This window comes from Echinops telfairi, unplaced genomic scaffold (assembly GCF_000313985.2).
Source record: "Echinops telfairi isolate 266 unplaced genomic scaffold, ASM31398v2 ScPeMD7_2;HRSCAF=8, whole genome shotgun sequence".
In the NCBI taxonomy this organism is placed as follows: domain Eukaryota; kingdom Metazoa; phylum Chordata; class Mammalia; order Afrosoricida; family Tenrecidae; genus Echinops; species Echinops telfairi.
The window spans coordinates 4,878,438-4,901,449 of NW_022103898.1; the positions used below are offsets into that span (position 1 = coordinate 4,878,438).

Consider the following 23,012-nt stretch of genomic DNA (forward strand, 5'->3'; position numbering starts at 1 on the left):
GCTTGACACCAAGCCCCCAGGGGCCCATTTTGCAGCACACAGCGCTGTTCTCCTGCAAGCATGCCCTGAACACTTCTGCATCTAACAGCTGGGCATCCTCCTTCAGAAGGCTGAGCCCGGGGCAGCTCTGAGACAGGTGCTGCTGACAAACAGCAGGACACACTTTTTGCTAGCTCTCCTGAGGAGGGGACAAGGCGCCACCATTCCAGACGAGAAAGGAGCGCACTGCACACCCTGCTGGGCAAGATGGGAAGCTTCAGTCTGCTCAAGGGTGCCCTGGAGCCTGGCCTGCAGCTCAGCCTTGGGCCTCTGCTTCCTCCCTCAGCACCTCACCTCCCCGCACCAGCACCACCCTGACTCCCTGGGGCTCTGGGCAGCAGGGTCACCTTATCCTCTCCACAACATGGACCACCGTCTGGTACGTTTACCCACTTCTGTGTTCAGTTTTACTCTCACCACTAGGAGGAGCCTGGTGGCACTGGGATGAAGTGCCCACGGCGGCCCCAAAGGCCAGTGATTAGAAGCCCCCAGCAACTCAATGGAAGAGAAGTCCTGGTGATGTGCTCCCACAAAGGACAGCCCAGGAAAGCGGGGGTGGGGGAGATCATCCCGTACAGCTCTACCGGTCTCATGCATTGCTTTGAGCCAGAACTGACAGGATCACACACAACTGCTACTTTCATGAGAACCAAAGGGAGTCTGCCAGGCACGTTGCGTCCACGCTCAATAAATCACTGTTGAAGGAAACAAAACCCTTTGCTCCCAACACCAGTGCTCTCTTGCCACGAGGCCTATTATTCCAACCACATTTCAGTGTCCCCACACATGCCCAGTGACGCCTCCTCCGGCACGCTGGTGCTGCACCCTCAGCTGGAGCACGTCCCGCTCTCCCTAGCACAGCCTGACAGAACCATGCCCCTCTGGTGGACCTCCCCTTCCTGCAGCCTGCTTACTGCCAGGACCCCAGTGGCTTCTCCTCCTCCCGCGTCATCCCCCAAACCCCGACCACCTCAGTCCAGGGGGCACTAGTCTGCTTCCTCTCCCAAGAATTCTTCCAAGGTGTCCTGAGTTCCATGTACCCACACACATCTCCCCTCCCGTCTCTCCCTGGCAGCGCTGAGGCTCTCAAGGGCAGGCACCTCCCTGAAGAACCTGCGAGTGGCCTGTCGTAGCAGACTGCGGCAGACTGTTGTACAACTGACTGAAGGTAAGGGACCACTGAGCAGGGACGAGTGCAGCTTCTCTCTGCCACGGGGCCCCATTTCCATTCTTAAAAAGGGGTCAAACAGATAGATCCCCATAGTCGCTAGTAGCCTTCAAGTGCTTCCAGGTGTGAATATGGACAATTTTAAGGGCCCCAGGGTCAAAAGTACAAGTCTTGAGCCAGAGCGGTTTGTGAAAAAGACGTCTCCTGCAGCTAAAATCTGGCTGCAGTCTGCAGGGGCAGTGCATTCGCTCATGTGGCTCCTGTAGCCAAATGGCCTTTTCCTGGGTGAGGAGGTGGGGGAAGACACCGCTAGGGTTCACTAGCATGTCGCCCCGCTGGGTATAAAATGAGCCTTCTGAGAAGGTAGGAGGGCGTTTCACTACCAGCAAGAGCCAGGATTGGAGGGCAGCCTCTGGACCCTGAAGAGCCCTGTGCAGAGACCCGCCTGGACCCAGGAGACAGCTGTGATCCCAGAGGAGCAGCAAACAGAGCGGCGGACTTCCCAACCCACAGAGCAAGTAGAGCTGAGTGTTTGGGGCAGGAGGCAGGCTGGTCTCATGGGTGCCTCTGGGAACTTCATTGGTGAGCTGGGTTCACCGAGCCAGAGAGCTTGAGCTGAATGCCTCTGGGGTGAGGCTGACTGTGGGGAATGACATGCCCTGTTGGCGTTTATTAGCAGCCTTGAAAGAACTTTGTAACGTGTCCTGATGAACAACTGTACCTTGAGTATTTCTCACTTGCATTGGAACCTGTGAACTTCCTTAATAAACCCTGTAATCATTAGTACTGTGAGCTTTGTTGTAGCTATTACAACGAATATTAGCACCTAAATGAAAAAGGAGATAGTGTTGATTCAGACAACTCATGACTATATTACCATGTATATTGTGAACTCAAGACCCATTCCAGTGACGGAAGGGCATCTATCAGCAACTCTTTCTGCAGCTCCTTGTTAATGCTCCAACATGCCAGGCACCGTGTTTGTCCCTGCCACCAACATCGGAGAAAAGCACCAGTCGGTGGACACTCAGGAGAAATAAACAACTAGACTGAAGAGCAAGACCACCTCTCTCCTTACAGGGATCCAGCAGGAGGTCCTCATGTATGTGCCAGTAGGTGGCTCAGCTTGTCTGGAATCAGGCCAACGTGGCCGAGCTCCATGGAGGGGAGCTGGAGGCAGCGGAGCACAGCGGCGACCGGCAAGGCCTGGGGAGCTACTCAATCTCTCGGCTGCAGCAAACACACGGCGATGGCACCAGCCTGTGGGGCTGACATGACGACTGAGGACATACTGTAACGTGCTCTGACTGGTGTGCTAGTTAGGTTGGAGGTCAGCCTGGGTGCCCCCACGATACAACCGGCCCTAGCAGGGCCAGCTCCATGACGGGTCTTCTGAGAGGCAGCCAGGCAGCTGTGGGAACAACAGGGTAGAGAGCTACCTCCTGAATCTGGTCACAGACTTGATACAATTAAGAGAGGTTTCAGAGTGGGAAGGAGGTTGCGAGGAGAGCCTCCTCTCAGTATAGATTGACACTGCGCAGAAGTTAGCTCACTAGTTCTTACTTCTGCTGGATCTAGTTCCTGAATCTGGTTTGTCGACCTCCTGCCCCACGCCTGCCAATCCCAGGAGACAGCAGCGGACTACCAACCTTGGATTAGCTTGATCAATCTCAGGTTCATTCAGCTCTGCTTTCAACAGCCTGGGGTCTTCCTGCTCCCTGTTTGTCAGCCTCTGCAGCCACAGGAGTCAGGAGGAGCCTCCAGCTTTTGCATGTGTCACAAAGACTTGATCTGGCCTGGACTTAACCCACTCCACCACGGTGTGAACCAGGTCTCTTTCTGCATCCACACACAAACACGTACCATGGGTTCTGCTTCTCCAGAGAACCCAGCCAACCTAACGGACCTGACTTACCGAACAACGTGTGTGTTACACAGACACTTTTAAATGTCTTCAATGAGCGTATATTCAGGACAAAAACCACTGCTGTTCACAGTACAAACTGGGGGACAAAGGCAAGGGTGGAATTTCAGTGACCTTGTTTAGATTCTGTATGTGGTAAATTTGAGGTTAAATTGGTTATGACTTACCACACAGTCTCATGTGAAAGAAGCATTTTGGAAAGAGCAAGGTCTTGTCTTAAACTGTCTCCCGAACAGCTTCTGTCTAAGGAGTGATAACAGCATCTAGTGTCCATGGGCAGTCCCCTTTTCCTACCTTATGTCCCTCAGGAGACCATGTCATCCTCCTGGGTATTCTGACCGTCACCCTCAGGCACACACACACTGTGAAATCAGAGGCCATCTCTGCTGCCCCCAAGTATCAGGGAGCGCAAAACTGTGACTGACACTCTCCAAAATGACAGTGGCACTATCCCCCTCAGCTTCAAGGCCAAATGCTGCTACAGAAAGCTACCTCCCTTCTGCACGATTGCGCTGGGCGTGCAAGGTCTGCCAGTCCATGAAGCGTTGTGACGGGTGAAGGCCCGCCCACCTAGCATCTTCTGCCCCAGGTCGCTGACACAGTGACAGAACAAGTAAGCCAGCTCACACCCACTGTTGGGGACCCAGCCACACAGACAACTAACATACAAGCGAGGCGGAAGCATACGATTTTGTTCTTCATCGTTTTTACGTTGCTGTTGAATGCGCCCTCACTGAAGCATGGCACCCACCTCGTCTGCAGCCCCGCCCCGTGAATCACTGTGCTGTACCGTTAACCACGCAAGGAAACCCACTACCCACCCCGCGGCAAGCACTAGGAGACCCCGCGCCAATAGTGAACCCACCCCGCCTTTCAATCATGTGTACGGGACACTAGCCCACATGCAATGCCCCAACACTGAAAACCACGCTGGTTTCAGCCTTACCTTTCTTGGTTGCTCAGCTTGGCAAACATGGCTTTTACCAATTCCGGGTCTTTCAAAAAATGGTCCGTGACAACCAAGAACCTAAGAACGGAAGGGGAGAAGTTTGGTTACTAAGAGCACAGTCAAAAAGGACAAGGCATTATCTGCTCAACAGGCTTATCTCACACATAAGAAGACTGTCACCTTAAAGGGTACAGGGAGGGCTACCCACGAGTTTTCATTAATAGCCAAAAGACTTGGAAAACCCTCCAGCTATTTTTCTCAAATGTCACCTCTGAAATTTTTTTTTTTGCCAGAAAGTACAACCTTTCTTCATTGTTCACCAGCAGGAACAGGGCAACCAAATGCCCTGTGGGACGCAGGAACTGGGGGGAAGGGAGAATGCTGAGAAACCCAAACTGAAGGACACTGTGGGCCCCGCGAGGCTGGGCTCTGCTGAGAGGACAGCAGGGATGTGGGTAGCCGTGAGTGTCCTCAGGACAGGGCTGGGGCTGGGCTGTGCATGCACAGGCCTGCAGGGCACCAGGGGTGGGGGCAAGGGAACAGCTCTGGCCCCTCGAGCACCTTCATCCTGGAGGCGACCCTGACAACAGCTCTCCTATAGCAAGGCGGCCCTCCATGCCCCCGGCTGAGGATAGGCTGGCAGGGCCAGGCCTCTAGCCCCACCAAGAGGGGCAGTGGGGCTCCCAGGACTGGAGCCTGAGGAGGGTTTGCGCCTGACCTCTGAAAAATGTAATGCAATGATTCCAATGTACTCAAGTGGCGGACAGGGCCTATGAGCTCAATAGCTTTTATCTTAAGTTTCGAAAGGAAAATGCCTCACTGTAGTTTAAAGAGCAAAATGAAATTTAGTTACAAGAGCAAGTACAAACAGAGAATCTATTAAACCTTTTTGGTGAGACTTTTACCAAAGAAATGATCACATCTTCCTTTTTATTTGAACATGCCCCACCACCACCATCACGGGCAGGGACATGGTCTTGGTCCCCCAGCTTGGCGTTCTCGGGTTACCACGCAAACACCCTTGCTGTCAAGCAATGCTCTCCACACCACACTGAGAGATCAACACACGGAAAGCCCAGAGGCAAAGATTATAGGCATGTTTTCTTCAAAGTGCCACTGTGACAACTAAAAGACTGAAGAGTTTCATTAATTCTCAATCCCCTTTACCAGAGGGCAGCTGAAGGAAAGACCTCAGAACTTCAACGTGCACGCCTGACAACCACGCTATAGTTCCACCAGTGCAGGGAGTCTAGCTACAGACACAGGGACTTACTTAGCCACTTATGAACAGTTAAAATGACAGAATTACAGTATACCTTTCACTAAGACAGTAAGATGAAACAGATTCACCACAACCACACACTGTCCCTTCACAGAAAGGCCAATGGCCTCCCACAGAATCCACCTCTTTCTTCTGTCACCCCTAGAACAGCTGACCACCACTTTGATGCAAGATATTTAAGAATACTCAAAATTGTGAAACTGATTTTCCAACCGACTTAGGTCGGCAGGGACTATGGACTAAAATGGGGTGGAGACATCGATGAGAATCTCTCTCACGCACTGCATTTCCTCCTCCTTTATGCGCACAATAAGGTGGCCAAGAGCAGGTTGTTATGTGAAAACCAGCATTACGCAGAAGAGGCAGATGACTACATCAGAACACAATGTGGGGAATGGCTACAGTATTACATAATTGCCAAGCCCTGAGAATTCTAGCCGGGCTAAGCTGACACATAACCTTAACCACCCCAGCAAGTGTCACTGGCACCTCAGCATCTGTCACTGCCAGATGTTAACGTACAAACAGTCAGATAATAGATTGTTCACGGTCATAAATTCAAATTTCAGATAATCAGAGTGGGTGTCCAGATATCAATACATGGATCAGTAGTTGTTGTTAGGTGCCACCCAGTCGGTTCCAGCCTATAGCGGCCCTCTGCCCAACAGAAGGAAACACTGCCCAGCCCTGCACCAGCCCCACAATTGTCCCTGTGCCTGAACCCATTGTTTCAGCCATGGTGTCACTCATCTGTAGACAGATCTATTCTTCGGTCAACAGCTGTATCAAGAAGTGTTCACTTTCCCCACTAAAGGGCCCTCTACATCATTTTACTTCAAGAAAGTGAGCTTCAGGGTGAAGATGCAACATCTAGTAATTTTCCTATTAAAAAAAAAAAGAAAGAGGCTTTCTGCATTTTCACACAGCAAAGTGCAATGGTGAAAATGGAAGAAACTGTGTGGTCCTTTATAAAAGGCTTGCCCGTTCCCCTCTGGAGTGTCTCTCCAAAGGAACTACGGAGCAGGTGGGCCTAGAAGAGGTGAAGGCAAAGATGCCACAATCACTCCTGGCTCCGGCCAGCACGACACACACCCAGTCGTCCGCAGTCAGCAAGCAGCTTCTGCAGGGAGTCAGACAGTAAACACTCTAGACTGGGCGGCCACACCGCTGCTGCTGCGATTCCTCACCCCTGCCATCACAAGACACACCAGCCACAGGCAATGCAGGAACCCATGGAGTGGTGGCCCAATAAACCTTCATTTACACAAACAGGGGGTGGGCTGGATTTGGCCCATGGACCGCAGTGTGTCAACTCCTGTCCGGGAAGACTCAGATGGCCGTGAGGGCCAAGACAAAGGACAGGGACTTGGGGGTGGGGCCTGTTAGTTCTTTACACTAGCTGTAGATAAATAATAAACAAAATGTCTAGTTTGGGGCAGTGCTCAGTACAAGGAAGAGTAAAGAAATAGACACTGGAGCGGGATGGGACACTTTGAGAAAAGGCATGAGGGAAGCTCTCTCTGGAGAAGCCAGCAGGCAAAGGCGGAAGGGAAGACAGCTGCAGAGAAGACAGTGGGAGTTAGGGTTGAGGGGGGGGTAAACCCCGCGGGCACTAATGACAGAAGACCACAAGGTCAGTGGGCCCGCGGCCAGGTACGGCCCGGGGGAACCACTGGAGGGGCTGTTTAAGCAAAGGAGTGCATGATTCAGAGCAAAACTTTAAGAAGGGCACTCAGGCCAAGAGGAGAAGGCACTGCAGTGGTCTGTCTATGCAAGACGCCATCCCTGGGGCTATGGAGGCAGAGACTGTGTGAAGGAGTCTACTGTGATGATGGGTTGATGAGAACAGGTGAATGGGCGCAAAAGAGAATCAGGGCTGACTAAGTTCTGGGCTGGGGAAGGTTCTAGAACCTCAGCAACTGGGAAAATGGTGATGTCGATTACTGAGTGGATACAGGCCATCAGAATTTTGGCTGTAGCCTCGATAAACAGGAGGTGCCAATTAGAGGCATACAACAGCGGGAAGGTGAACGCATGACGTCTGGAGCGCAGCAAGAGTTCAAGGTCAGAGATAACATTGGAAATCATCCACTTAGAATGTGGCATTTGAAGCTGAGGCACTAGAAGAGGTCACCCGGGGAATGAGTGATGGCAGAGAAGCAGTCTGAGCACTGAATCCTGGCTTCCTCTCTGACTTCTGGCGGCCATGAGGAATAGGAGGCAAGCAGGCAAGAAGTCAGAGGGGAGTGAAACCAGCACAGGGCAAGAACGGTGAGTCAAAGGTGAGGGACTGATGGCATCTTTGAACCCCTGGGCCCACTGTACTAACTGAGATCCACTACACCAAGGACGAGAGGGCCCTCAGTTACGTAAGCCAGCCAATCAACTGCCTGAGCCCTCGTGCTATCTGAGTAGTACACAATAGAATGTTCCATACATATTCTCCTGCGAGGACACAGTAGCAACACCGAATCTTGCCAAGAGGGTCAGCATGCAGAGCAACGACCATTACGCTTATTTTGTCTAATGTCTTACTTAACCCAATAGCAAACGTTAGTATGCATAAAGCAAGAGCCATCCTCCAACATGGAGGACACTGGCCTTGGAGTGAAAATGCAGCATGGAAAAGGGATGAGACGATCCACGTGTTGTTAGGTGCCATCAAGCTGGTGCTGAGTCAGAGAACCTGGGTAAGACAGAAGGAACCACCACCGCGGTCCAGCACCATCCGCCCAACTGTTGCTTATGTCTAAGCCCATCACTACAGCCACTGTGTCAGTCCAGACCACCCAGGAGCTGCTGCTTTTTTGCCAATTCCTCTACTTTACCGAGCATGATGTTCTTCTCCAGGGACTGGCCTCTCCCAGTAACATGTCTAAAACACACGAGACAAAGTCTCACTAGCCTCACTTCTAGGGAGTCACTCTGATTGTACTTCTTTCAAGACAGATTTATTCATCCTTCTGGCACTCAGTGATATTTTCATTCTTCATCAACACCATGATCCCAAAACATCGATTCTTCTCCGGTCTTCACCGTCCAGTTTTCTCATGCATGTGAGGTGACTTGGAAATACGACGGTGCATGTTGGCCTTCAAAGTGCCATCTGCTTTTTAATACTTTAAAAGAGGCCTTCTGTACCTGACTTGCCCAATGCAAAAATTCAAAAATACAACCAATTAAATCTACGCTTTATTTACAATTATAACGTTGCTTTTATTGTGTGACCCTCCTGTCTATCCCCCAAAATTACTGATAATAACTCACGACATAATACAAATGTATAAGCCTTCAGAACCTGGCTTCCCATCCTGTCTCTGCTGGACACTGTTTGTGTGGCCTTGGTCAAGCTGGTTTACCGCACGGGGGGTCAGGTTCCTCGTCAAAAAAAGGTGGCAAAATATGATCCATCGGAGGTAAGTTAATGTGGAAATGAGATCACACAGGAAAAGGTCCCACCTCAGAATCAACAAATCCCTCCTCCCTTTTCCCCTAACGTGTAATTCGGCACTGACTCCCACCTATTTGTGATAGCCTACCAATGCAACGTTAAGGGCCTGCCGGAGTTAGATGGACTCCCGCGCCTTCATTCACCCAGGGTTATCTAAGAGCATGAAAACATCTTCCAATCCTACAGACCGAGGAAGCCAGCCTCGCCTTTTCAGAAGACCGTTATGCCAATCGTTCAAACGGAGGCATGCCAAGACCTTCTCGCCTACACTTTCCTGTGGCTCTGGTGTACCCGACGGCACCGAAACCGTCTTCCTCTCTACGGAAAACAAAACAAGAGGAAGGCAAAAAACAACAGACCTGTGGGTTCTGAGCTGGTGGAGTTCTGCATTCGCTGTGAGGGGCCCCGTATTGTTGGGGAGGGTGAGCAAAGTGTGGGTTTTCACTCATCGGAAGCGATGGGCTGCTATTTAACACTGACAAATAACAATTCTCACTACCGACCCAATGCTGAGTTCCTCTCACACAAGTCACACACCTCGGCACCTGGGCTGGCTTCTGACATGAGTGAGTCACAGAAAGTTCCAGCCTTCTTCCTCTCTGAAACCCACCGGGTGAGCTTTGCTAACTTGAATTCCAACTTTCCTTAAGCAGATTTTACAAAGTGTCCATATGGCCCTTTGTCTCTTATTCCATGCTTTTAAAACACTGCACACACTTAAAATATAGATCCGAGCTGGTTAGCAAACAAGCCCAATCTGCTACAGACATCTTCTCTCACTAAGCTGATTCCGATGGCTGATCGGTCCTGTGGTGTTTATGAAATGCTTCCATCATAATGGAGATGTGCTAACACAAGCATGTTACTTTTCTGTACCAAGTTCTGTTTGGGGGAAAATCTAAGCTTAAATACAAAGGCATGCTCACAAACACATGACAGGGCTTCACAGTGTTCATGGAAAAGTTATATTATCTTTTTGTTCCACTTTCAGGTGAATTTTTTGAGGGCTCCTCATAAATAATTGAAAACACTACGTTTAAGTTGAAGAGATCGATAAGTTTACACAGAGTAGGCGAAGACCCTGTGGATCTCGGGTGCCCCAGGCTTGCAGGGGCCTGGGACGAGAGGGCACTGACACACAACAATGATTTTAAGGACAACAAAAACCAAAAACCCCAAACTCGCTGCCATTGAGTCAATTGATGACCCCACACAGCAGACAGAACTGCCCCCTTTGAGTTTCCAAAGTTGTCCATCTTTAGGAGCAGAGAGTCTCATCTTTCTCTCATGGGAGAAACTGGTGGGTTCAATCTGCTAACCCTGTGGTTAGTAGCCCAACACATTAAGCACTATGCTACCTGGGCTCCTGCTTCCGACATCCTTTCTTGAAGAAAACTATAAAGAAGTCTGGACTATACGGGAAGTTCCTTAAAAGGATTCGGGGTGCATACAAAAAGTCAACGGCCAATGTGAAATCCTTAAGGAGAAAGACTGAGAGCTTTCCCCCTGGAAACCGGAACAAGACAAGGGTGCCCGCTCCCACCGCTTATATTCAATATTGTATTAGAAGTGCCAGGAAGAACAGTAAGACAAGAAAAAGAAACAAAAGCTATCCAGGTTGGAAAAGGAGAAGTAAAATTATCTCTACTCATAGATGATATGATCCTAACTATGAAAAAAATCTCAGAATACACTAAAAAAATTCCAAAGCTAATAGAAGGATGGAGCAAAGTTGCAGGGCACAAGGTCAACAAACAAAATTCAGGTGGATTTCTCCACACCAACAACGGAAAATCTGAGAAAGAGATTCGGGAAGCAACTCCGCTTGGAAGATACAAAATGCCTAAGAACAAGTATAACCAGAAGCATGAAAAATCTATGAAAGAGAACTATAACCACTGCTACGAGACATGAAAGAATAGTTAAGAGGCAGATATTCTGTGTTCATGGGTTGGAAGACTTAATATTATTAGATGTCAATATTATAGAAAGTGATCTATAGAATCAACAAAAACTGCCAACAGCCTTCATAAATTTATAGAAATTGAAAAGCCAATCCTCAACTTCATATGGAAAGAGGCCTTGAAAAGCTTTAAAAAAAAAAAAGGACTGAAAGGGAAGATCAAAGTAAGAGGACTCACATGTCCTGATTTCAAAACATATTACACAACTATAGTAACCAGAACAGCCCAGCACAGGCATTAACAACAAACACACAGACGCACAGACCAATGGAACACAGTTAAGAGGACAGAAATAAGCTCATGCATCCACAATCGATTTAGTTATTTAGTCCATTCAATGGGAAAGACGAAAACAGAATCCCTGCCTCACACCATGCAAAACAACGTTGAGAACTTCAAGGTACTAACTCAAAGTATAAAATTCTTAAAGAACAAGCAGGGGCAACACTGGAAGAAACAACCTAGCTTTCAACAACAGAGCATCTCACCTCCCAAAAGCACAAGCAGCAAGAGATAAAATGGCCTTTGCAAAACTTCTGTCCGCCAAGAACATACAAGAAGAGTGAAAAGAAAAGCTATCAACTGAGAGAATAAGCACACAGCAGCCAAAAGATATGTAAAACTCTGAAAACAAAAAGGGAAACAATCCAATTTCAAAATGGGCAAAGGACTTGGACAGAAATTTGACTAAAAGAACATTCAAATGGCCAGCAAGCACATAAAAGGACACTCTGTCACTAGCTAGCTGCGAGATGCAAAGCTCAACAACAAGGACAGTCAACTACACTTTCACTCTGAGATAACAAACAGCGAATGCTGGTGAAGATGTGGGGAAACTGAGGGCCGCATCCACTGCTGGTGGGAATGGAAAATGGTACCACTGCTGTAGAGTCCAGTGAGGTGTCTCCAGAACAGAAACAAAATAACATTTAAAAAAAAATCCACAACTCACAATAACTGTCAAGTCGACATCGGCTTATTTCGACCCTATATGACGGGGTAGAATTGCCCCTGTGAGTTTCCGAGACTCTTAAAGCTGTTTACGAGAGAAGAAAGCCCGGTCTTTTTCCCTCCGAGTTGGCTGGTGGATTTGAAATGCTGGCCTTGACAATCATAGCCCAGCGTTTAACCACTATACTACCAGGGTTCCATTTGCAGAACCTATTGCTTTTATTGTTTTCAGGTAAGTTATACAACAGTGAAAAGCTGAATTGGCAAAAGTTGTGTGACTGATGTATTTTAAAATGCATAAAAGATTAGCTGCTGGGCCTACTTATATACAACTAAAATCTTCCTGGGGTTTGGTGCCTTAGTGTGGAGGTTTGAGGTCATGGTGTCATGGTACATCCCAGTTACCAAACTCAGGCTCCCTGCCATCAGACAGGGCAGAACTGACCCTGTGGATTTGCCGGTTACTCTGCCCACTCACAGATTTAGTGCTTTAGCTCAACTTCTGAGATCCTGGCAAAATGCCTGGGATGGTCTGAAACTCCTCCAAGTGACCAGCAGGACACAACAACTGGTCTCTATTTATGTGGAGCAACGGAGGGAGGAGGCAAGAAAGTCAGGACTAGGAGAAGGATATGGTTTGTTTAGCTCCCTGCCTCGCTGGCCAACCGCCTCCTTTGCCATGAGAGCAGAACTGGAGGGTGAGTGGCTCCCACTACTGAGCATCTTGAGCAAAGAGTGTACTGAAGAACCCTGATCCAAGAGGAGGAAATGACAGAACAGAATTTCACGTTCCCATGGACCTGCCCTGAAATGATTCTCCCTGAGTTACAATCTTTAAACCCTAGACTTCTGAAAAGCACTCGTTGGCTTACAGGTGTTCTGCACACTAGGCTGGATTAAGAACTATCTGCACAGGGAGTCACTGTACTCCACAAAGAACTACCTACAGTGAATCAAACTGACAACAGATTAGGTGGGAACCTTGAGGGGGGTGCTTACGTAACGCGGAAGGAACAACTCAGAAGAGGAAGGTAAGAATGGCTGCACAAGCTGAAGACTACTCAACAGAGCTAAATCTGACACTCAGAAACTGGGCTATGAATACTCTAAATAACAACCTAATAAAGCTCAAAAAGAAAACATGTTATAAATCTATGAAGAAGGCCTGACGTGTATCTTACTAAGGCAAAGAAGCCCATCTGAAAAGCTACATGCTGTATTTTTCCAACTACATAACATGGTGGAAAAATAAGACACCGAATGTGAAAAGATCGGTGGTTACCAGTTCAGAAAGGGGGTGAAAGGTGGCGCACAAGCCATTGTCAGGGCAGTGACACTCTTTCACGCCATCCTGGAGGGCTTGCTTAGCAGCCCAGTGACTGCTCCGCCCCAGGACTCCCAGTCCAAAGACACCCACGCCGAGACACACCATCAATTAACCATGAAACACCAAGAGGAAAATCTCGCAATCAGCCAGACAAAGGCCACAGTAGCTCCAGGGGGAACAACGTGAGCAACACTGACTCTCTCATCTGAATGAGCACCCACAAGGCACCCATTATCCTCGCATCTTCAATGAGTCATCAATTGCTGCCACAAGGGCCGAATCTATACACTCGGAAGGGACTTTGCACATCAGGTGCTCAAAAATTCTCCTCCTACTTCAAGGTCCAACTCAAACCTCCCCCTCTCCTCCTGTCCCACAAGGAACTTTGCTGATTGTCCATCTGTGTTCAGATTGGAACTCGCGGCTCCTGTCTCCGAGACTGTCAGCTCTGAGGGTGACCAACAGTCTGCTGTGCACACAGTAGTCATAAAGCAGCATGACAAGAATCTGATTGTCTGAGCGAGGAGTGGCACCTCTGGGCAGAGGGGCAGGTGCTGGCACGCACGTCGGTCAGGTGTGGATACTCACGGCCACTCTGACTCGGGCTGCACTTGGTGGGCTTCGATGACCCCGATGGCGACATTGAGGTTCTCCTGCAGCTCGCGCATGCGCTCCATATTGAGGGTTGTGAACATGATCATCGAACAGTAGGCCACAATCTTTTTGTCATGATGGTTTAAGCAAGTGCTTCAAAGAAAAGAGTTACATTCTTAGCCCCATTTAGCAACATGATGGACTGTGAATACAACATCATCATAATCATCTCGTGAATAATTCAGTACATGCTGAAAATTTTTAAGACTTTGATAAAGGATAACAATACTCTGAAATGGACACATTATATATGGTAAGAAGATCTCATATAAAACCAGACACAATTACAAATATTTAATATTAAAGTAGTGGAAACTGAGGACTTGGGGGGGGGGGTCCACGGGGATTTGACTCTCAGAGAAAAAGACTACCGGTATGTACTCTAATATAAGCCAAACTGCGTATCAGCTGAGGCACCTAATTTTACCACAAAAACTGCATTAAAAAATGTGCTGAAAAACTCTGCTTCTACACAAGTATAAACGGTAAATTAGTATATTGATAAGGCAGGAATATGCTCATCCTCGTTAAAAAGAAAACTCAAAGATGAAAAGCGGTAACTCGGTGACCACAGACCTCCTCTAACTGAGACAAGGGGCAGACAGCCCGCAGCAATCAACAGACTGGGGGTCAGGAGGCTCTGTGCAAGCCACGGCTAATCCACCTCTCAGCTGTGACCTGAGGAAAATTCTCCAGTGTCAATTACGTTTTAAGTCATGTACTGTGACAGGATTTTTTCCCCCATTCAAACTTCTAACACTCTTCTGAGGGGGGTTATTGTCCTCACATCAGACAAGGAACGTGAGGCTCCGAGAGACTGAGTAACTTTCCTCCCAGGGGCACAGAAGCAGGAGCTGCCACAGCTGGAATGTGCCTGCGACGCTGCCTGTCTCTCCAACACGTCAGAAGTGCACTCACATCACCTCTCCCATGATGCTTCCTGATCCAGCACAGGGCACGCAGTAGCAAGACCTTCTCGACGACCCTGCCTGAGGAGCGAGGGGGACAATGAAGGAACGCCCCGGGAACTATCCAGACATCCCTGACTGTCCCACGCTGGCTCAAGGGCCTCACCTCTGTGTTTCTAGGATGCCTGAGTTTGCTGCACTGTGCTGGTTCATTTAAAAAGAGCCCTGGCCGCGCTCTAGAGTAAGTGTAGGGTTGCTAACCACAAGGTCAGCAGTTCAAACCCACTAACCACTATCTTACAGGGGTCATGTCGACTCCAAAGCTGTGTGCTTGGTGGGCTTGGGGTGGGATTAGTTGCGAGACCATGACATGCTGGTCGGCCCCCCTTTCTCTCCCCCAAACCAAGGAGCTAGGAATGCACCTCACTTACCCCTGGGTTAGAATGGACTCGAGGGCCCACGACGACCACACTGGACGTGAAGTATAGTGGATGTCCAAGATGTGTCCAAGGGAAAACGAACAGCCATAGAGCCAAATTCACAGGAATAAGCCCTCAAAATTCAGTAATTGTGCTTTCTGAAGCTTAAACCCTGTAATTATTTTCTTCTGCCTGGTCCATTATTAATGTAAGAGTAACAGGCATTTATATGCCCTCAACCCTAATTATTTTGCAAGAACTTGAGTGCCAATTACAGGCTACAGGGCTAGAAGTGCCAAAAGGGTCCATCTGGCCCTAACCCCATTCTGCTCAGCGTGGCATCTAGAAAGAGAGGAGGCTGTGGCCCCAGGGAGAGCGTGGGGATCCTATGCTATGTCAATTACCTGCCTAAGCATCAGAGCCCTCAACAAACAGAAAATGTCAACTCCGGGCACTAGGAAAATAGCTGCTTCCACCACCACTGTCACCATGGGGTGACTGGTAAAAGAGCCTAGATAAGCAGCCAGTCCTTCCACGCCTTCCTGTGACTGCTGTTTGCCTGTCTTGCCTCCATTGCCTGCTTCCCTGGACCTCCAGCTTAATTCCTTATGAACCACAGGGCTGGCTGTCCATCAACAGAAAAAGTACCACACTCCAATCCGGCTAAGATGGCATGGTTACTCACATCCTACATTTCTCCGCACCCAGAGCACTGTGGTGAGCATACACAAGGTGCTCAAACACTAGACCAATGAACTGCCCATACTCTGTCATAGGTCCTAGGGTGAAGTTCTTGTCTTCTGCTTTGAGTGTAAGTATTCCTGTTTACACCATATCCCTCGCTTCCTTAACTGAAGGAAAACTCACGACGACGTGTGCAGCTCAGTGAACCACTCCTTATGTCTACAGTGATACAACCACCACTACAATCACAAGGGAACACGCCTCACCTTCAGAAGCCTCCCTCATGCCCTCTCCCAGCACCTCAGAGTGACCCCCACCCTGGCTTCTGTCCCCAGAGGTTAGTTCCAAACGTCAGGTAAAGGGGGGGTGGCACCATGACCTTCTCGGCAGTCAGGGAGATTCTGACGGGCATACTCACAAGAAGAGTTCTGGGAAAGCACGCGCCCAAACAGCAGACTGGGACTCCTCGTTCCGTGAGGCGACGTTGCCTAAAAACTGCAGGCCGCAGCGGAAAGCTGCAGACAGACCAGGGCAGAGCAGACACAAAAGCACTGTGAATACAATCACGTTCTGGATACACGGTGAATAAATGCATCTGGATACGAAACATTCCAGTTACATGGGGATTTTTTTTTTTTTAAATACAGTGTCCCTTTTGGTACAATGTTAATATTTAGATGCCTCGCCAAATCAAAACACATTATAGGATATTCAGTAACTTCTAAGACTGCTAATGTAGACACATATATACCTATGGTTTACATATGGAAAACAATGGCTAATCTATGCATAAGAGGAATACAAACTCCCATGAAAAGACAGTGACTCTTGGACTAGATTTCAAACTAAAACAGTTGAAATAGTGCAAGTTAAATAATGGAAATAAGATACTGGGCAAGTGCCAGCCTAAACAGGAAGTCACAGACCAGTTAAAATTAGACATAAGAAGCATTAAAGCAAACAGCATTACTGGAGTTTTAAAGGGGTGGGGGGAAGGGGTCATTTCCAGATGATTCCTGAGTATCATAAATGATTAAGCACTCAGTGGCAACCCAAAAGGCTGGCAGTTGAAGACCATCCAGAGACAGCAGAGAAGAAAGGCTAGAGACTGGCTTCTAAAAGGTCGCCCACTGACAGCCCTGTGGCACAGCTTTCTCCTGCCGCCTGGGTCACCCCGAGTCAGGGTGGGCAGGAAAGTTCTCGATGCTTCCTGTGAACCACGGTCTGCATGTTCCACAGGCAGGCAGGCAGGCAGGCAGGCAGGAAAAGGCTCGCGCTGCTGCGTGTGCTGTTGACTCAGCTCCGCCTCAGAAAGCCTGGATGGCATGACGACCCAGGAGAAGATGGAGACTCAGAAAGTCTGTGTGGCCCATGCCAAGCAGCCAAAACTCAGAGGCAGCCTGACACCACACTCACTGATGAGCTAAGAGAGCGAATCTTTCGGCCATTTCTTACTAGTCAGGCAATGCTGGTTACAAAAGCATCAGGACACTCTGTACTTCATGGTACACATACTGCCTCCGACCTGAGTGCCCAACTCAACCCCACCCCCTTCCCCAGGACGACCCCAGGCCACCCCCCACCCCCCCCACGGCTCTGCCCTCTGAGGGGCTGTGCCTGGGTTAATACTGCTGCCAGGGCAGGAGCACAGGTCCTGCGTGGGGAGAGGGCATCTGGGGAACTAGACACCAGCATGAACACAGCTCCGAAAACACAATTCATAAGGTCACAGCGGAATCCTGACAAAAGTCCCATTGACTGTTGGCTAGTTGGATGATCTCATTCAAGCCGTGACAACCTTACAACTCACACCATCTAGTCGATTCCCACTCAGGGAGACCCATTAGGAGAGAGAGTTGTTCCTGCAGGTTTCCAAGGCTGTACATCTTCATGGGCGCAGAAGCCTCGGCTTTCTCTCAGAATGCACCTGGTGACTTCCGACTGCTGGCCTTGCAACTGGCAGTCCAGTGTGTAACCCACAGGCCACCAGGGCTCCTTTGAGCTGACCAGGTACCCATTAATAAGACCTCCATGGTACAAACTCAGAACGGTCAGGCCATGGCGTCTGTAAGCCAGAGTACCAGTGTGGCCAAGAGGCAGTTCCGAGACCAGAAGCAAGGGCCTCACGAGCAACCAGAGATGGACTGCCAGGCGCAGCGAAGGGCTTTCCCTGAGGAGAGGACTTCCCGCCCAGATGTTTCAAGAAGCCGTTTGAGGGGCCAGTGGGGTCTCAGCTTTTCTAGCAACAACGTGAGAGCCTGCTGCTCGAGGCACCGGGGGTCCTGCCTGAGTGCAGCACAGGCTCCTGGCGCCAAGCCCTGGAAGGCAGGGCCCTTAGACTGATTCAAGAGGACCAGTGTGTGATGTGTCTGAGCTGTTCTCTGGGGGGGGAGGGGGGGTAATGCAGCAAGTGACCCCCAAAAAGCTGAGAGGGGGGTGCCACAAGTCAAGACACTGAAAAGAAGACAGGTCTTCCAGCCCAGTAAGTCAAGGGCCTCAGAAATGAATTCCGTGAATGTTATCTTAGAACCTACAGAACTGCCAAGCACACACGCAGACCCAGGCAGCATGTCCTGGGAGACAGCAATCAAAACCCAAAGGCTAAGTCTTCCGCAGACAAAGCCCAGAGGCCAGGACGCTTCCTCTTTGACTTTTGTTAGTTTTTAAAATCATTTTGTATTAAAATTACATAAAGCCTTTCAGGAAAAAGAACTTCATTTTTCTTCTGCTAAGACATAATAAAAAACACACTATTCCACCTTGTGGTGCGGTGAATTATTTGACATGGCTCTTCCACCCAGTCTGGCTGGATCCCACCAAATGCCGAGGCAGACCCAGCACATGGGGTAGGTCTCCTCTGTTCCTGAGGGGTGGGGGGTGAGAGGAGGTGGAGGAAGATGCTGATTGGATGAGATGGTGCAGCTGGAGCAATGGTTAACAAGGGTCACCATGCACCGTGACTATGAAAATGTGGGGCTCTGACATGGGAGCCAATGGGGATGTAACGAGCCGTGGCAGCAACAGAAGGTGGAATCCCTCTCCATGAAGAAAGGAAAGCCCCGGAGGTGCCTGCGCACTGAACCTCCTCGAGGCAGGGACGGGAAGCTGTGGCACCTGGCAAATGGCACCGGAAGGGCAGAAGTAGAACCAAAAGCAGCCGCCCAGCCCACCGGCCAGTAAGTGGAGTGGCTTCAGGCAGAAACATGGCTTACAGAATTGGGAAGGTAGGTCTATAGACACATGGGAACTCAGAGCTGAGCACCTTTGGGCTGAGGTTTATGGTGGAGAGAAGTGCTAACAGGGCTTGGGAACACTTGCCGGAGCAGGGCAGAAACCCGTCTGGGGACTGAGACAGGCCTGCCTGAGGGCACAGCTGAAGACAGGTTGTGTTGAACAAAGAACTTTACCTTGGGCTTTGTTGATCTGGGACGGCAGCCTGCTAACGTCTCTAATAAACCCATGATCATTGAGTATTATTGTCTGGGAGCTCTATGGAGCCACTGCAATGAACCAAGGAACAGGCTGAGAGGAAGTGTCCTGAGGGAGGGTGGCTGTGTCAGACAGACGTGGTAGAGGAGACTAGAGGCATGTCTGACCCCTGCCTGCCTCGAAGACTGTCTCTGTGCTGATGGTGGGGAAGTCTCCCTGCTTCTTGTGAAGTCCGAGGCTGTCAGAGGACGCCTCTGTGACATTCTCACATGACTGACGTTTTAGTATTTTAGAAAATCCTCAGAAGATGCTTGTAACTTTTCATTTAACACACACAAAAGTCAACAACGGAAGTAGTTCTGAAAGTCAACTGACCCGACAATTCATCAGGCAACGAAAAATTAGCGCTTTGAATCAGAACACAGTTCTGAAAAGGAAAGGTTTGAAGATGCCCTGGAAACAGAGTAAAACTCCAGACAAGGACAAATGACAGTTTATTTTTACCAAACCAGTTATCAACTGATCTTTATGTAAATAGTGCAAACGTTACAAAGCTCCTCAAAAATGCCAACATTATTTTTACAGATTAGCACAGAATAAAAGCCAAAAACAACATCAATAACTCAATTAAAATAACTCAGGCTTGTGTTTATATAAATTTGATGAGCATAATATATTCGTCACACCACTGCAATTATTCCCTGAAATAATACTCTAACTATTATTTTGACAATGTAATTACAGTTCTTACCCGAAGGGTAGTAACAAAAAACTGGCATAGATACGCAGCTAGAAATTCACCTAGAATAAGGTTCTCACAGAGAAATATCAGGAGACAGAATACGGGTTACAGGTCCAACATGCTGGTCGAGCTAACGTAAAAAGGACCAGGCGTCACTGAATCCAAATGTCACTGTTAACATCCAGATAAAATAGTGGGATTTCATGAGCTCCTCTTTTCAAAAGGAAGTCAGAAATATCATTTAACTTCCACTTTATATAATGCATACATCCAACTCTGCCCATGAACACACATCATCTACTCAACACTCATGTGGGGGGAGGGCAGATCCTTGCTGCCAGACTACTGTCTCATCCCACCACAGGGGTGGGCCTGCTCCCTGCCTCTGGGGACAATGGACAAGCTCCTGTAGGCGGAGTTTTCACCCTACTGATAATGCTTCCTATGGAGACCCAGAGACCACCCCCTAGACCACCCCCTCATTGCTGTGTAACCTATAGTGCAGCCCCTCCCTGTGACATATATCTCTACCTGTAATTAGTGGGCTGGCATGCCCCCAAAAGGAATATAGGCATGGGTCAGCAATATAGAGCTCTCGGACCTCTCTGACTCTCCCCTCCTTGCTGCTCACTCCCTGGTGACTCCCCTCTCTTCCCCGTCTCCTCTCCCGTCCTCTCTCCCTTGCTCCCTTGCCCTCCTTCCCTTCCCCCTCTCTCCACGTGGACCACCAAGCTGGGCTAAGGTGAGCAATGCTACCATGTAATGTGTCTGACTGCATGATTGTAATATCTCTCATGCTCTCAATGACTTTAATATAATACTTATCTCAACCGTACAACTGTGCATTACTGAACCCAGAAGTAGTATTACTGAACCAGTGAGTTCTAGTAGCGGGTGGGGCTGGCAACCCACACCTCCACGCGCCAATTTAATACTACACACTCAGACAATTAAAACCTTAATGCAGACCTAAATAAGTAAAGGGCCAATCTATGTTCATTGATGGAAGGTCAATATTGTTAAAATGGCAATTCTCCCAAAGTTGATTGAAATAACCCCTACCAAAATAGCAGCTTTAAAAAAAATTTTTTTCCCCAAGAACTGACTTATTTATCAGGTGATCAAGTATATGTAGAAAAAGTAAAAGTCCTAAACCATTTTGAGAATGATGAACAAAAGTGAAAGACTTGCACTTCCCAAGTCCAAGTGGAAAAGCCATTGTCATCAACACAACACGGCAGCAGCAGCACAGCCAACGAGAAGAAGAACAGACTCAGAGCCAGAAGAAGGCCTCACATGTACTTGCCCCAAAGGAACCGCGGTGATCCGACGGGGAGGGAGCAGTGTCCGATGTACCTGGGCCACTGGCCATTAGCATACCCTCACACCAAACGTGAAATTTAAAGGACATGTAACTACTAAATACAAGTATACTACATAAAAGTGGCAAAATAGAACTTTTAGGAGAAAAACTTTGTGACCTTGTGGGCAGAGTTCTTAGATACAACCCATAACAGAACAAACTGGATGGCCTGGGATTGGATGCAATGAGCATGAGGGTCCCTTTGTGAGGCAACGGTCTGAAACTGGATTGTGGCGATTTGTGCACGACCTGGCAAATTTACTAAAATCCATTCACTTGTAGACTTAACCCCCAACCAAACCCACTGCCATCCAGTCGATGACAACTCATAGCAACCCTACAGAACAGTAGAACTGCCCTTACGTGTTTCCAAGGCTGCAACTCTTTAAGGCAGCAGAAAGCCTCCTCTCACACACACAGAGCAACTTGTGGGTTTGAACTTCCGACCTTGCAAGGAGCCTCTCAATGCACTAGCATGGTTAGTGACCCACTGTGCTGTCAAGACTCCTTTGTAGACAATGAAGATGCATTTTACGGGACTTATATAAACGTGTCAACGGATGTAAACTGTGTAGATGGTGTCAGTGATGCCTCAGCAAAGCTATAAAAAGTTAAACGGACAGAACAGCAGCCACCTGGGTGGTGGTCAATCTCCGTGCCATCAACACAGCCGCCTGAAGGGTCTGCCCCACTGGTGGGAGTGGTGGTGGTACCAGGTGCGTCCAGCCGGTTGTGACTCAGTGACCCCCAGTACAACAGAACAGTCACGTGCCCTCCACCCATGTGTTATGCTCGAGCCTCAGACGGGCAGGTATCAAATGAAAAGTCAAAGAGCGCTTTTACTCATCCATGACTGGATGGCTCATAAAGCCTTTCTCTTTCAAAAGTCTGCTTTCAAATGTTTCATTAGGTAACCTCCTTGCAGCGGAAAAGAGAGTAGCAGCATTAATACTATGGGGAAAGGCACATTCGGTTTATCATACTTTATAAAAATTAAATGTGAGCTGGTTTCCCTGGGGGTGTAGAAGGGCAATTCTTCCCTGTCCTGTCGGCCATGGAGGGTTTCTGAGGCTGTGACTCCAGATGGGGATAGAACACCTCATCTCTCTCCAAGGTACAGACTGAAGGAGGGAGAAAGGAAAGTGGCTGGAGCTTACTTTTGTGGTAATTCTTTAACATTTCACTGATGAAGTTTCCATGTCTCATGAAACACAGAATGTGATCTTTCCACTCAAAGGCCTGATTTTTAAACCCTTTGCAAGCCCAGGAGTAAGCTGTGAATTGCACTGCATGTTACCTGTCAACAGGGATTCCTGCTCCGTCTGCAGCTCACGGAAAAGAAGAATCAAATCAACAGCAACGGCGATCGTATCCAGGTTTCTGGGTTATATTTTAAAAAGAAAAGAGAAAAGTTAATACATCCGTGTCCTTAAACGACAAACGATGACTTGATGAAGGGCGCGGAGAATTCTGGGCTAACAGTTCCTGTGGTCGGCTCCGTGCGTGCCCCAAAGACGTCCTGTGAGTCTTCCACCTGTCATGGAAGTGCCGCCACCACGGGTTGCCCTGTCCTTATAGGAGGGAATCAGGGAGGAGGAGGAGGAGGAGGAGGAAAGGCAGAAGCTGAGGCTAGAAAGAATGAAGTTACTGCTAGAAAAGAGCTGGGGGGGGGGGGGGCGTTGTGTCAACTTGGCTAGACCAGGATTCTCAGTGTTTGGGCAGTTTTTTTTAAAGGAAGCTCCCTGCCACTGAGTTGCT

At 48.8% G+C, this 23,012-nt stretch overlaps 1 protein-coding gene across 3 annotated transcripts in view; it reads right to left on the reverse strand.

The window, feature by feature from the left end:
* ATXN10 (ataxin 10) overlaps positions 1-23,012 on the reverse strand; it is a 155,860-nt gene that overhangs the window by 95,037 nt on the left and 37,811 nt on the right. For all 3 annotated transcript variants that reach the window (XM_045289576.1, XM_045289572.1, XM_045289570.1), the window contains exons 3-6: positions 22,552-22,634; positions 16,139-16,235; positions 13,644-13,802; positions 4,078-4,158 (exon numbers count right to left, since the gene is read on the reverse strand). In XM_045289576.1, the coding sequence (XP_045145511.1) occupies positions 4,078-4,158; positions 13,644-13,802; positions 16,139-16,235; positions 22,552-22,634 (420 nt within the window). The remainder of the gene's footprint in view (positions 1-4,077; positions 4,159-13,643; positions 13,803-16,138; positions 16,236-22,551; positions 22,635-23,012) is intronic.